General features: G+C 52.5%; 1 protein-coding gene across 1 annotated transcript in view; it reads right to left on the reverse strand.

The window, feature by feature from the left end:
- The window catches only part of LOC149325280 (uncharacterized), a 56,192-nt gene that overhangs the window by 1,479 nt on the left and 38,519 nt on the right, over positions 1–16,194 (reverse strand). The window contains exon 12 of the mRNA XM_089563902.1: positions 6,576–6,698. Within this exon, the coding sequence (XP_089420028.1) occupies positions 6,576–6,698 (123 nt within the window). The remainder of the gene's footprint in view (positions 1–6,575; positions 6,699–16,194) is intronic.

The raw sequence follows: 16,194 nt of genomic DNA on the forward strand, positions 1-16,194 counted from the left end.
CACAGCAAAAGCTTCTCAGAAGAAATACTCTCAGTAGAAATAGTCATGCCGAACTCCTTTGTGGGTATTGAAACAGACTGCACACGGACGATGGAGCGCGTCGCTCTGACATTACTTTCTACGCCGATTTACTTGGAAAACGTAGGCGTACTTTACGCTGACACGCTAAATGATCAGTCGGCGACATCAGCGTCGTCATATCACACCCACACCTCACCGCAGTTTGGAACGGGGGAGAAAGTGAGCGTGTGATGGTCCGTGTGTGGACCATGATTTAGAGACCAGATTCAGGTGAAGAAAGTGTTCAGTGGCTGGTTTTGCTTCCGCCTGCATCCCGGCCCCCTTGTGGACGAGGTAAGCATGCACCTGCATGGGCAACGCTTTACCATCGTTATGTCAGGGAAAGACATGCTCAACTCGACTCCATAAATCATGCAAGAAATGAGCAGAATCATGCTGATTAGGACATCACAAAAGCATTAAAGCTTCTGATAAATTCTGCTCATTGATTCAACAACATGATGACACCGTCATCACAAGGCTACCACCTTCCCAATGTGTCAATGGAAGGCGGCCTCGTCCACGAATGACAATCCGTACTCGGGGCCGAAGTAAGTTAAAGCAACCGCTTTTTTATGGTCGCCAGAGGACAGCGCCGCCGACTTCAGCGAATTCATTTCGGTGAGGCCTTTGTATTGCACTTGACGGACATTTTAAAAAATAACAGGTGTTCGCAGGTAGAGGAATAAATGTGGGAGTGATTCGCGTTTTCCGTCGGAAATGATTACGACGTCAAGACAGTTACCTCACCTTGCCAGTCATCATCATCATCATCAGCCGGACCACGCCCGCAGCAGGGCAAAGGCCCCTCCCATGTCTATCCATTTAACCCTGTCCTTTGCCAGCTGCGGCCACCCTATTCCCGCAAACTTCTTAATCTCATCCACCCACCCAACGTTTGGCCGCCCCCTGCTACGCTTGCCTTTTCTTGGAATCCACTCCGTTGCCCTTAAAGGGACACTGAGGAGAGCACTATTAATATTTTTTTATAGTAAAATCCGATAGTTCGGCATGTCATGGCTTTGTTGCCACTTGGCCGGCAGCGAAAGATGCATTTATTTCTAAGAAATTTGGATTTGAAGTTGAAAAAGTTTTTCCCGCCGCTCTGATTCAAACTTGGGATTCTCCTATGACGACACAGGACTAAGTGACGTGAAACATGACGTGCACATGACGTAACGCAGACTCCGTGATTTCTGGCTGCCAGCAGTGCGGCCTAGCAGCAGCCGAAAAGAAAGCTACCGCCGGCCGCACGTTGAAGGCAACTATCGGCTATTGCGGCCGTCGCTACAGTCGCTTCGATTACGTTTGCACTGGCGTTTTGCCAGCGTTACGATGGATCTCGTTCTCGAAGTCGTCAACGAAGTTCTCGCAAATAGACACCTTTAGCATACCGTGTACCTTGTTACCGCTAGCGGAATACCGGGAGCCCGCCTACCGCCGGAAAACAGGCGCTGATTTGTCCCGATGCTTCAGGAGCGCGCGTAGCAGCCGGATACGTGGCGATGTCAAGGAGATTTGCGCATGCATTGGCTGCGCCTCAGTGATTTGTGGCTTCTTGGGTCCTAGAGTTGCTAGAACCGTTGGTTCTAGCAACACTGCTTTGTCCTATGACGTCATCACGCTTGTACTTGCGAGTTTGGCCTGTGGCGGCGATACCTGTATTTTGGTTCTTGCTCTTTTCTATGTTACTAGAGCTTTGTTGTCAGTATGAGTGGCGTTTCTGTAATCGGGAGCTGGTATTCTGTCGATACAAGCCAACTTCAATTTCTCCTCAGTGTCCCTTTAAGGACCAGCGGCTATCTTGCCTTCGCATTATTACATGCCCTGCCCAAGCCATTTCTTCCTCTTGATTTCCACTAGGGTGTCATTAACCCGCATTTGTTTACTCACCCACTCCGCCCGCTTCCAACCTCTTGCCAGTCAGTGTAAGCTTAAAATGGCTAGCTTGCGACAGCCGCACGCACGCCACCCGCACCCGCACCGCCACCCGCACCGTTTGCGTGTATGTTCTTTGCAGGAAACGGCTGAACACACAACAAAACAGCGAATGCGGGGGTTCCAAGTCTACCGAATCCAGAAGCAGCGTCCCTGCTGCACACATGGCGTGCCGAGCGCTGCGTTTCTTGAGGAGGAGGAGGAGGAGGAAAAAACTTTTATTAAGCAACCCTTAAAAGGAAGCCAGTGAGGGTGGGAATAAGGATAAGGGGGTTGCAGGAACAGGTGGGCCCTCGCGGTCGCGCTAGGTGGCCAGGAGCGCATGGGCCCTGGCGACCTCTGTGGCCCAGGTCACCATCCGGAGCTGGACCTCCGGCTGTGAGCTGTGCAGCACGGCCTCCCATCTCTCCTGGTCGTCGAGTCTCAGAAAAGGGGGAGTTGGAGTATTAGGGCAAGCCCTAAGTATGTGATGAACATCCGCCTTAGGGTGTTGGCATAATTTGCAGGACGGATGGTAGTCCCCTGGGTGCATGAGGGAATACAGGTAAGGGTTCCGAAAAGTGTCTGTCTGAATCCGTCGCCAAACGACTTGCTCGGCCTTATTTAGCGATTTATGGGGAGGGGAGTAAACTAGTCGGGAACCCCGGTAGTGAAGCGTGACTTCATGGTACGTCATCATGCGTTCCCTAGCACTGCGGAAGGAGGGGAGGCCGTCCACCGCCCGGTTGACGAGTCCTCGGGCGTGATTGTGTGCAGCCGTATTCCCCGGGTGTCCGCAATGCACAGGAACCCAGATGAGTGTGATGAGCCGACTCGGTGGTACAACACTGTTCAGAATGCGATGTGCTGGCGTGTGAACCCGTTGTTTGGCGAAATTTCGTATGGCTGATTTAGAATCCGAGAATATGTATTTGGCATTTGTTTGAGTAATGGCCAGGGCTATAGCTGCTTCTTCAGCCTCGACGGGCTCTTGAACGCGATTGAGAGTAAGGGATGAGCAAGGATTATGATTGCAGTTAAGTACCGTGATTGCATAGGCTGAGGTGGTAGAATATTCTGCAGCATCTACGTATGTGACTGCTCGATCCCTAGCGTAGTGCTTATGTAGGGCTGTTGCCCGAGCTGTGCGACGATCTTTGTCATGCTCAGGATGAGTGTTTCTAGGCAGAGGTAGAATATAAAGATTTTTTGCAAGGTCTAGAGAAATGTTATGCTGATCCGAAATTTGGTCGTCGAGGGTGATTTTGAGTCTTTTCAGAAGATTCTGTCCGGTAGGTGTTCGAGATAGGCGATAATATTGCCCCGTGAGGTGGGCTTCAATTAGTTCTGCCAGGGTGTTATGCACGCCTAGTTTGAGGAATTTGCTCGTGGGGGTTGAATTCGGGAGGTGAAGGGCAGCCTTATATATACCCCTGATCATTCTATCTATCTGCTCCTGCTCTGGCCGAGTGAGATACAGATAGGGGAGAGTATAAATGAGTTTGCTGATACAGAAGGCTTGAACGAGACGTCGCGTGTCTGCCTCCCTCATGCCTCGGTGTTTATTATTAATTCTACGAATGATCGCAGTCGTATTCTGTACAGTGTGGCGGAGTGATTTAATGGTGGTCGTGTTGAAGCCGTCATTCGTGATGAGCATACCCAAAACCCTAAAATTTTGGCCGACAGTATGAGGCTTTCGCTTTAAAAATTGCCATGAATTCCGATCAGCGTATAGCAGCTCTTCAGCCGCAGGATGAACTCGTGGACGAACGTGTCCTGCGTTTCTTGAGGACACGTTCGTCCACGAGTTCATCCTGCGGCTGAAGAGCTGCTATACGCTGATCGGAATTCATGGCAATTTTTAAAGCGAAAGCCTCATACTGTCGGCCAAAATTTTGTCATACTATAGCTGTCAAGCTCATGACGTCATCGGTGGTGTAGTATGTCGTAGCCATGAATAGTCATGTCTTGGTCATTAAGTGCACTGCCTAGTCATAGCCATTAATTAGTAACATTTCGTAATTAGTCATTAATTAGTAAATAGTCTGTAAGAAAGAGAGTTGGGGTTTGCTGCCCCAGCGGCTAGCGCCGACGAAGGAGAGGAAGAAGTCAGAAGACGAAGCTGACGAAGCTCGGGTGCGCGCTTGCGAACGCTGGCCTGCTGAGCAGTACCGCTTGAACAAAGACCGGCCATCCACACTAATTGTGCGAGTCGTCTCATTACACTTGGTGGAGGTGCTGCCTGCTCTTCCCTTGCTATGCCACAATGCCCAGGCTACCAGGCTCTACCACGACGACCGACTCCTCGGCCCAGCCCGTTACCACCGCTGTCATCTGTTCCGGTGCCGTCCATCAGCGCGACACTACGATCTTCAGCGGCACGGACGATACCGACTTAGAAGATTGGTTGGCTTCCTACGAACGCGTGAGTGCTTACAACAAGTGGGATGACGTCGTTAAGCTCACGAACGTCATCTTCTACTTGACCGATGTCGCCAACTTGTGGTTCCGCAACCGCGAAGCGGATTTTACTACCTGGGCGGCTCTAAAAACCAGCCTGACTGACGTCTTTGGCCGCCCCGCTGTCCGAAAACTTCGTGCCGAACAACGTTTGCGCAGTCGTGCCCAGCAGAACGGCGAGAATTTAACCAGCTACATCGAGGACGTAGTTGACTTGTGTAAGCGGCTCAATCCATCTATGAGCGAAACTGACAAAATACGACATATTCTGAAAGGAATTGAGGACGACGCATTTCAAATGTTGTTGTCAAAAGATCCTCAAACCGTGTCCGACGTAGTCTCTTAGTGCCAAAGCTACGACGAGCTCCGCAAACAGCGTCATGTCACCCGGCGTGCCATTTGCCCGGACGACAGCCTTTCCAGCTTGGCGGTAGGCGGTCCTGCCCACGATTAGCCGACACTTCTTCAGCACATCAAGCAGTTTGTGCGGGAGGAGGTCGCTCGTCAATTATCGCTAGTTACCTGCCAACCCACCCCAACACCATCGCTGTCGCCATCTATTCAGCGTGTCATCCAGGAGCAGGTAGCTGAGGTCCTGCCGCCCACTAATCCACCCCCTCTGGTCACTGCGCCGCTGACATATGCAGAAGCAGTCGCCCGGCCACGACCTCAGCCAGTTGTGCATGCTTTATCGCCACCTGTCACCATGTACCCTCAGCGGCAGCTCGCCCCTGCACTGCCACTCACTCACCTCTCCTCCGATCTTTCGCCATTTCGACCCTTCCGCGCCTACAGAACTCTACACGGACGCCAGCGGCATTGGTCTCGGCGCCGTTCTAGCTCAGCGAAAACCTGGTTTCAATGAGTACGTCGTTGCTTACGCCAGCCGTACACTCACAAAAGCGGAGACTAATTATTCCGTCACAGAAAAAGAATGTTTGGCGATTATTTGGGTGATCACAAAATTTCGTCCTAATATGGGCGCCCGTTCGATGTCATTACAGACCACCATGCCCTTTGCTGGCTGTCTTCACTCAAAGATCCATCTGGCCGCCTCGCTCGTTGGGCTCTCCGTTTTCAAGATTACGACATTCGGGTCATTTATCGTTCCGGCCGTAAACACTCCGATGCCGACGCTCTGTCGCGCTCCCCTGTGACCTCTGATCCTGACCCGCCATCTATTTCCGGCCTCACACCTTCTCTTGACAACATTGATATGGCTTCTGAGCAGCGCAAGGATCCTTGGATTACTTCTCTTCCGGATTTCTTAGCCAACCGCTCAGCGCGCATCCCTAATAGAGCGCTCCGTCGTCAAGCCCATCACTTTGTCGTGCGTGACCAGCTGCTGTACCGTCGGAACTACCTCCCCGATGGTCGCAAATGGCTGCTCGTGATTCCAAGGCATCTCCGCTCCGCCATTTGTGCCAGTTATCACGACGACCCGCAATGCGCTCATGCCGGTCTGTTGAAAACTTTTACCCGCCTACGCCTTCGGTACGCCTTCGCTGGCCTGCTGCTCAGCAGGCCAGCGTTCGCAAGCGCGCACCCGAGCTTCGTCTTCTGACTTCTTCTCCTTCGTCGGCGCTAGCCGCTGGGGCAGCAAACCCCAACTCTCTTTCTTACAAGTCAATAATTAGCAACATTACGTAAGTAGTCAATAATTAGTAATCAGCCATTAATTAAAGCTTCAATGATTAGTAATTCATTAGTAATTAATTGTCGTTTAGCCGTGACGTCACCGGTGCCACTGATGACGTCACTGAGTTAGAGTCGCTTTTCACGACTGCGCATGCGCTTGCCGCTATGTGGCGCCACCATAACGCGCCACTGCATTTAAGCGGGCACGCCAGTCGCTTCCTTCCAGTCGCGCCAGCCGGATGCCTCCAAAGGCTTTTCTCTCTACGCTCTTTAGGAAGTCAAAGTGCCCCCTGAATTTATTTGCCCCGTGTGGCCACTAGCAGAGAGTTTCCACTCTCCACAGGCTTTCAGGAATGCCGTAGGCCATATTCAAGCCATGGTCGTAGCCAACTCGGAAATTAAGCCACGCTCTCTTTAAAGACACCGACCGTCCACTTGTACAAGCAATAAGGCGGTTTTCATTAAGACACCGGATGTACAATTTTCCGTGGACTCACTGTTGCTGTCCGAGTCCGCCAAGTGCCGTGGCCCCTGAGCTGACACCGGAGGAATCGAGCTGTGACGCACACCGCCATCCGGGGGCAGAAGGTGCAACAGCAGCCATAGAGGAGGTGCCTGATCTGCGTGATAAAGCACACTCGCCATCAGTGCAGCCACTTAAAGTAATGAGCGTTGCGTCACCGGCTGCGATACCTCAGTGTCAACTTCGAGTGCACTGACACAGGGTCCAAACACCTACTTGAAAGCCGCTAGCTGTGGCATCGACAGATGTCCTCAGACCTGATACCACTGCGACCGTGCGAAATAAGGGACTGATCGCGTTGTCAGCTGCCCCGACGTCGACGAAGTTAACGACCTCAATGTCGACGTTAAGGCCGAGCCCGAACGCGAGTGCATCATTTAAAGTCTAGAAGTTAGTTAATCTGCAAAAAGGGCGCCACGACATGCGAGTGACCCGACCATGCGTGCGACACCAATAGAAATGCACGTGCTGATCGTAGAGATCTCGAGATCGCACTTCCCTGCAGGCCCGTGCAGGCACAAAGGAACGCGTACAAACCGCCGTCCGTGCCTTTGTTCAGTTCACAAGCCACAGCGGTAAAGTTTTCTGCATATTAAGTTTTAGACTTGGCGTTCTGCTTTTCCTGTCTAAGTCCGCTATCATGGTTTGCAGTTCGTCTCCTGAATTCCTTAGCAAGGCAATGTCATCAGGGAATCGCATGATATTAACGTATTCTTCACTACCGCTGATCAATAATCCAGATTTCTGAATACTTACTGTAAACACAGGGTGAGTAGTACGGCGGATATCGTGTCTCCCTAGTTTGGTTTATTGGGGTTTAACGTCCCAAAGCAACTCAGGCTATGAGGAACGCCGTAGTGAAGGGCCTCGGAAATTTCGACCACCTGGGTTTCTTTAACGTGCACTGACATCGCACAGTACACGGGCTTCTAGAATTTAGCCTTCATCGAAATTCGGCCGCCGCGGCCGGGATCGAACCTGCGTCTTTCGGGCCAGCAGCCGAGCGCCGTAACCACTGATCCACCGCGGCGGGGCGTGTTCTACATAAAACCCTTTCTTGTCAGGATGTCATGACTCAATGGACATGGCTGTGCAGCTGCTACATATACTTTCCAGTATTTGTACATATGCCTTTTCTACAGCTTGGTCCTGCAATGACTTCATGACTGCTGAGGATTCGACTGTGTCAAACGCTGTATCATGAAAGCTGCTATGCAGAGGCTGGTTATATTTTGCACATTTTTCTGTCCCCGGACAGATGGCGAGAATATGGTCTATTGTCGAGTAGCCTTTACGAAAGAAAGCCAGGTGTTTTGGTTGATTGAAACCTAAGGCTGTTCTCATTCTGTTAGCGATTACCTTAGCAAAAACTCTGTAGGCAGTGGACAGTAAACTGATCGGTCGGTAGGTTTTCAAGTTCATGACGTCCCTCTTATTATGTAGTAGTAGTAGTAGTAGAAGACGTTTATTCGGCCAAAATTTACAGGCCGAGCATATCGACCGCCTGGGCGACCAGAAGTCGCTGTTCTTCCTCCCCTTCAGCGCCAAGCCAGTCGAGCCAGGTGGTGATGGATAAAGAAGGTGGGGGGTAGGAACCCGACTGCTGAGCAGCCGGGCAATAGAAGAGGCAATGGGCAAGGTCCGCATAGATACAGGGGCAGTTGGGACACGAAGGGTCCGATCGATAGCGATACAGAAAGAGGCGAGACGGGGTGATGATTGCATTCATTTGAACGTGCCGAAGAAGGCGAGCCTCCGGCACTGTGAGTGATGGATGAGGGGGAGGGTAAAGGCGTTTGTCGAGGCGGAGCTCGAGGTAGACCTCTTTTATGGTGCGGCGAAGGGTGAGTCTCCCACCGTCCTCCGAGGGCTTGGGCCAGGGGATCAACGGTGCCCGGAAAAGTGTGTCACGGGCGAGCTGATGAGCCAGCTCATTGCCGTCAATCCCTGAATGCCCAGGGACCCAGCGGAGGAAAACGATGGAAGGCTGCAAAGCTGAGACCGCTCGTTCGACCTCCTGTTGAAGAGAAGGCGTTAGGGTGCGTTTCTGTATGTGGTGTATAGCGGCTTGTGAGTCTGAATAGACTGTGTACTCTTGAAGAGAGGGAAGGAGGGCAAATGACTGGAGGGCATGCGCAATGGCGAGGACCTCGAGGGACAATGCATCCGGAGGGCGTAGAAACGGCCCGCTGGTGTGAGTTTCAGGAGCGGGGAGGTGGGGGTGGTACAGGGCGTAGCCGCAGGAACCTCGAGGAGCCACAAAGGAGGCATCCGTGTAAGCTACACCCTGGGTATCAAAGAGAGGGGAATGGTGCTGTGCGGCCGCATGACGACGGCCGGCGTGCAGAACGGGGGACATGTTGGACGGAAGGGGGAGGATCCGAAGATTGGGAGCCGGGGTGGGAATAGGAGAGGTAAACGGGGCGCAGGGAATGGGCGAGATACCCGCTTGAGTCAGTAACCACTGACTCTGACGGGTAAGGGAAAGCCGGGCAATCTGCGAGTCATGATGGAGAGAGAGCAGAGAACGGAGAGGATGAAAGAGGCCTGTTGCAAAGATCTTTGCAGTAGAGGTAGTGATAGGGAGGTTGAGAGCTGCCTTGTAGAGGCCCACAAGGGCAGTCTCAAGAGCGTGAAGTTGAGTCTGATTGAAGGAAACGTAGGGTGCAAAGTACAAGACCTTGTTGAGGGCCAGCGCGTGGGCAACTCGGCACGCATGAGCCTCGTGGAGACCTGAGCGCCGAGTGACCACGCGCCGCAGGAGGTGAGTTACGGAGTGGCAGGTGGTGACAGCGCGGTGGAGGTTGTCGCTATAATGTGTTAATATTTCCCTGAATCGCAGCAGCGGCTGGTTAGTCTCCGAGCCAGAAGAGCTGGGATGAGGAGCCCGGTGAGTAAGCGCTCGGGCAGCCGCGTCAGCGGCCTCATTACCTCGTAAGCCCTGGTGGCCAGGAGCCCAAATGATTCGTTTGGGTGTTGGATCAGTGGCAGTCCGTCGTAGAATACAAGCAGCTAAGGGGGAGATCTCCCCTGCCAAGTAATGTTCACATGCTTTTCGGGAGTCCGTGATGATTATTCTCGAATTGGCGTGGGCGGCAGCAAGCGCTATCGCTACTTCCTCGGCCCGCATTGAATTCGGGGCTCGAAAGGAGAGTCCATCAACGTGCATTTCCTGGTGAACGACAGCGGCCGAGTAAAATCCCGTGGGCGATGGCCCTGCTACGTCTACATAATATACACCGGGTCGGGAGCCGTGTTGTCTCTCAAGAGCCCGAGCCCGCGCTTGTCGTCTGTTTTCATGCATGTCGGTGTCCATGTTACGGGGGAGCGGGGAGACCCAGAGCATATGGCGCCATAGTACTGGGATACGCTCCGCCTCCTCTGGAGTGCAGTCGTGTTGGATGTGTAAGCGGTTTAGCAGGCGGCGCCCAGGAGCCGTCTGCGTGAGCCGCGTGTATTGGTTCACGAGGTGGGCCTCCCGCAGCTCCTGGTAGGAGTTTAGCACCCCCAATGCCTTGAGTTTGGCATTAGAGGTAGCCACCGGGAGATCCAGGGCTCGCTTAGTTGCCTTGCGGATGATGGCGTCTATTCGCGCCTCGTCTTGCTTAGTAGTGCGGAGATATGGCACGGCGTAGAGGATCCGGCTAGTCACGAAGGCATAGACGAGCCGAAGCGCGTCCCTGCCCCGCAGACCACCCCGCTTGTTGGAAACGCGGCGGATCATGCGCCCTACCTGTTCGCCTACACTCTTGAGTTTCGCAATAGTGGAGTCCGGTCTGAGTCTCTGGTGAATGAAAAGGCCCAGGATACGGAGCGCCTCCACCTCTCTAATAGGACCTCCTGACAGAGAGATGTGTATTGCTGTCCTATCCTTTGGGTTCGCTCTGACATGCAGAAGCTCTGATTTCGCTGGAGCACATTGGAGCCCACAGTCATTAGCATACGCATCGACTATGGAAGCAGCCTGCTGAAGGCGGTCCTCCATGTCTCCAAGGCTCCCCTGAGTGGTCCAAATTGTAATATCATCTGCATATAACGCGTGTTGAATGCCTTCCACCCGGGCCAATTGGCTTGGGAGGCGCATCATAGCAATGTTGAACAGGAGCGGTGATAACACTGCTCCCTGAGGGGTACCCCGTGTTCCCATCATGTAAGGGCCGTATTCCTCGCCCTCAATCCGAAGAAAGGCCTGGCGATTAGACAAGAAATCTCTTACATACGCGTAGGTCCTAGCCCCACAATCGGTAGAACTCAAGTTGGCCAGGATGCTTCCGTGTTTCACATTGTCGAAAGCCCCTTTCAGATCAAGGGCGAGGATGGCTTTGTCATTGTGTTGCATAGTTGTGGGTCGTATTACATCCCTGTGCAGCTGGAGAAGGACATCCTGTGCAGACATGTGAGGGCGAAACCCGAACATGGTGACTGCAAAGAAGCCCTTACTCTCCAGGTATGGAGAGAGGCGATCCCGTACCATCGTCTCCATAAGCTTGCCCGCACATGAGGTCAGTGATATGGGCCTCAGGTTGTCCGTATTCACGGCCTTACCTGTTTTAGGGATAAACGTCACAAGTGACGTTTTCCACTCGGGAGGGAGTGGACGCCCGTCCCAGATCTGGTTGATGTATTCTAATAAATGAAGGTAGGCGGAGTCCGGTAGGTTCGCCAACAGGTTCACTGTTATGTGGTCCCGTCCCGGAGCCGTACCCCGGCGCATTTTTGCTAAGGCCGCCTTAAGGTCGTGCAACTCAAAAGGGGCATCGAGTGTTTCATTAGGCCTGCCAGAGTACATGTACTGTTGCCCAGGCGGGTCCTCCATACGACAGAGATATCTGTCGCACAGAGTGTCCGCAAGTTGCGCCGTCGTACCTTGATACCCTTGCAGAGCCCGCCGGAGCTGCTTTTGCGTCTCCCCTCTCATTTGGGAGGGGTCGATTAGACTGCGAAAGAGACGCCACGTCCCCTTCGAGCTCATCTGATGAGCTGCGGCGTCGCAGCGTGCTATCCAATTTGAATCTGAGAGCTCGGCAGCATACGCTGCAGCCTGCTCTGTGAGTTTGGCTATGCGGTCGCGTAATTTGCGATTAGTTTTCTGCTTTTTCCACCGTTTAGTTAAGCTCCGGCGCGCCTCCCACAAATGCAGGAGGTGGGTGTCCACTGCGGGGATCTCTTCGGTGGTTTGTAGTGTTGTGACGTGTTGATTCTGAATGTTGTATATGTGGTTAGCCCATTCCGCGTAGCCGCCGGAAAATAGTACGGGAGGGATAGTGTGATTCCGGAATTTGTGCCAATCGGTCAGCTTGGCCTGACCCCATTTTTTGCGCGCTGCCTTTGCCTCGAGTGTAATCCGGAGAAGGAGGTGATCGCTGCCTAGAGAATCTCCCAAGTTCTCCCATGCAGCCGCTCTAGCATTTTTAACGAGAGAAAGGTCTGGACACGTGTCGCGGGTTACCGAATTCCCCACTCGAGTGGGATACGCCGGGTCCGTGAGCAACGTGAGGCTGAGGGTGGAGATGAGCTCCGCCAGCTTACGTCCTCTTGCCTGTTCGAAGTGGTAGCCCCAATGAAGGCTGGGAGCATTGAAGTCTCCAACGATCACTAGAGGCTCTTTGGCTGCCACAACCTCACCCACAACCTCGGGTGAGGTTGTGGGGGTCGGACAGATAGGTGTCGACTCGAAAGGTTTAGAGAGGAATGAGCGGATATAACAGTACATGCGGGAGCCACAGTCAAGGGAGGAGAGTTGGGAAAGGATGTGGTCGTGGCAAACACCGTCGAAGGCCTTGCGAACATCGACGGTCACAAGTGCGTGAATTTGAGTGGGGGTAGGTGACAGAAACGTGTGCTGGAGAACTAGAAACATGTCCTGTGCACAGACGTGGCGTCGGAAGCCGATGAGAGAATGAGGGAAGAACTCCCTCGTCTCGAGAAAATTAGAGAGGCGAGTCAGGGCCATTCGCTCAAGGGTCTTACCAACACATGATGTCAGGGAGATTGGGCGGAGGTTAGAGAGAGAGGGAGGCTTGCCCGGCTTTGGAATCATAGAAATGAGGGAGGAGGTCCAGGAGCTGGGCAGGCAGCCGCTGTCCCATGCATCATTGTAGGTTTTAAGGAGGAATTCTTTGGCGCAGTCAGGAAGGTTGCGAAGTGTGGTGTATGTAATGGCATCCTCACCGGGAGCCGAGCGTGTAGCATTAGCAGCCAGAGCCGATTCGAGCTCCCGGAGAGTGAAGGATTGGTCCAGATCGGGGTTAGGTCCACCGCAGTACACCGGGTAGGAGGGTGCCAGAGGGGGCGGGAGATAGAGAGAGGCGAGCTGATCAAAAACATCGGAGGGAGTTCCTTGAGTGAGGGCTTTAGCTAGAGTGGGAGCAAGGGCAGGCTTAGTGCCAAGGAGGGATTTGAACAGAGACCATGTGGATCGCGAGTGCAATGCAGAGTCAAGACGGTCACAAAGAGCACTCCAACGAGAGTGCTCGAGTGAGGCGCAGTGGGCGACGATCTCGGCCCGCAGAGCAGTGATCCGGGAAGAAAGTTGGGCATTGTGGGGTTGGTAGCGGAAGGAGCGTTGAAGACGTTTACGGCGACGCCATAAACGGAGTAGGTGAGGATCTGGGTCTGGGACTGGGTGACAAGAGCGAACACGACGGCTACTGGACGTGAGCGCTATTAAATAATGTTAGAGTTTTTACAATGCTCCAGTGCGCTTGTGCTAATGAGGCATTGCGGATACAGGGTGGCCAGTTCTTATAGCACATTCTCTCCACCATCGTTCAAGATGTCTGCAATTACCTGATCCTCACAAGCTGCTTTGCCTCTTTGTATTACTTTCCTTACTGCCTATTTAGTTACCAATGGGATGTATTACTACCCTGCCCCACCACCTCCGTCTTTAACGTCCTGATTATTTCGGCTTGGCTTACTGGCGTATTAGGGCTTAACGCCCCAAAGCGACTCAGGCTATGAGGGACGCTGATTATTTCGGCTGCTGTATACATGTGCGTAGGACCCCTCGGCTATCTTAACTATATAGGTATATCTATCCACACTGGTAATGACATTGCTATCCTTGTCTCTTAGCGCGCACATCGGACTTTTTTTTTTGCCTAGTCGCCTCAGGCGACTAGACCGCCTTTTTTGCCTAGACCGCTTTCAGGCTGCCTTCATTCTTTAGAGTATGTTCGATTCTGTGCGCATTATTCTTCTTCGTATCAATGTCAATTGTGTTCTATCTATATGGGGTTGGAAAATTTCATGCTTTGGGGTTTTTTACCAGGTTTTTCGGGTCCTGAGGGAGGTTACCGGCATCCCGTATAGCTACCCTACCCACTGCTTCTACAGCTCGCTCCGTAATGATGTTTTAAAAATTATAATTCGTCGCTAGAACACCGAGGTCCTCGTTAAAACCGAATATCTGTTTTGCAGGGCGATCTTGGATACCTCTACTTTGCCTCTTACCGCTATATCATTGGCGGGCTTCTTTCATGCTAGTTTCTTGCGTTCTATGTTCAAGTCCAGACTATTTCGAGACCTCACCAGCCTGTGGTCACTTTTCTCACATTACAAAGTACCTCCACATCCGGCACTATGCCAGGGCGCTTGCATATAATGAAGTCTGTTGCATTTTTACTCTCGCCATTAGGGCACTACGGCGTCCGCTTTAGATTATTCGCAAGTTATTTAGTTCTTCAAGCTCTGCTAATAACTGCCCAATGCTATGCCATAACTTATGCCAATGTCACCCACTGCCTCGTCTTCTGCCTGCTTCTTGCTTACTTTAGCAATGAAGTCTACGATCAGTACAGTGTACAGTGTTCTAACTTCACTCATTGCCGATTCCATGTCTTCATAGAAAGTTTTGACCCATGACTGGATGTAGGGCATAGACCTGTGCCAGCTTTATCTTGTACCTTATTAACTGCCGCACTCTCATTAATCCAATAGACCCCTCTATGTTGGCAGCTGTATCCTTACTTATCAGGAATCCCACACGTAGTCCTTGAACGTGCGCCGAACCATGAGAACGCAGTACGTGAGCGCCCTTGACCATTCTGTTTGCTTCCCCTGTACTAACATCACTAAGCCTTACGCTTTCACATTCAATACCTGCTGGGTCCTGAAACACTGCTAGGTTATCCGCAGTGGTTCAAGGTTTAGCGCTAGCCTTTGAAGTGTTCAATTCCCGATGGCAGCAAAGAGATGCTTAGACAACTTTGCGGCCCCACTGATCTGACCACCGCCTTGGTCAGTTGCTCTACAACCACTTGGGACCGAGGGCAGGGGAAAAACAGGTGTACCCAAATATAGGTTATGGCCGAGTGCTGCATTAGGGTGGCAAAACCTTGTTCTGGTGAAAGGGTGCGCCGTTGGTTGTGGTCTCGGGTATCAGGCCGCACCTCATGCCTGGTTATACAGTTTCATCGACACCCGGACTTTCTTTCTTATGCCGGTGAAGAACTGCGATGTGACTGGGATACGAACCGTTGTCCTCTTGCTTGCGAAGCGGATTCTCTACTTCTAGACCAAGGCTGCATCCATCTAAAAGCTTAACTTCAATAGTAAGCGGCTTCCGGGAGGGGCCCTTTGCCCAAGGGCTCTCTCTGGCTGCTATCTCCAGCACGGCCCGCTCGATCAGTTGTAGCTGGTCGGCAGGCTGCATGGCCTGAAGGGCCACCTTCAAGGAGGAGGGTGTAGGAATGACACCAGGTGTAGGGTGTGGATGGGAGGAGCGCGTAGAGATGTGCGTATTCCCGCAGGTAATGGTATAGGACAGGTGGGGTCGCATTCGAGGTGGTGCAGTCGGGGGAAGAGGGTGTGACAGAAGAGATGGACGAAGTGAGGGGATGGGAAGGAGTGTGTCTGGAATTGAAACCAGTAGGTGCTTTGGATGTGATTCAGCGTACGATGTGGTGGTGCGTATGTGGCACGGGAAGGAGGGTAGCTTTGGACAATAGTATGATAGTCGAGAGGTTCGACGGATTGCGTGTTGGGGAAGCCATCCTTTGGCTTTCGGAAGTGGATGGCAGGGGAAGCATTGGGATCGAATTTGATGTGGGCCGTGCGCTAGGAGAGGAAGGCCTGGACAAGGAGCCATGGTGCGCGGTACACATTTGGTAGTGGCTTGGGTATACAGGATGCCTTCGGGGCTGATGTGGTCAAATCACTTTTGTATATCAAGCCAAAGTTATTAATGCGCTCGGCTACTAAGCCTAAGTACCCGGGTTCGCGTAGCCGGGAACTCGGCTCAGAACCCGCCTGCGGCGGCCGTGTTTCGATGGATGCGAAATTCAATGGCGCCCGTGTTCTGTGCGATGCCAGTGCACGTTAAAGATCCCCAGGTGGTCGAAATTATTCCGCAAACCTCCACTACGTTCTTTCTTAACTACCACCTTCCTCCTATTCTTTAAGGGGCACTTCGGGGGTCCACCGAGAAATGAGGCAGTTACTGCGCCATCTTCTTTCCTCAAAAAACCAATTGTTTTTTTTTTGCTCCCCTGACTGAGGCAAAAGCTGTGTTAAGCGATGTGGACAGAAACAGCTGTGGATGTAAAAACGGGATACACGCCGTTTCTCACAAAAAAAAATCTCGCTCAAGG

The sequence above is a fragment of the Amblyomma mixtum genome, chromosome 10 (genome assembly GCF_055824585.1).
Source record: "Amblyomma mixtum isolate Tamu chromosome 10, ASM5582458v1, whole genome shotgun sequence".
Classification (NCBI taxonomy): Eukaryota; Metazoa; Arthropoda; class Arachnida; order Ixodida; family Ixodidae; genus Amblyomma; species Amblyomma mixtum.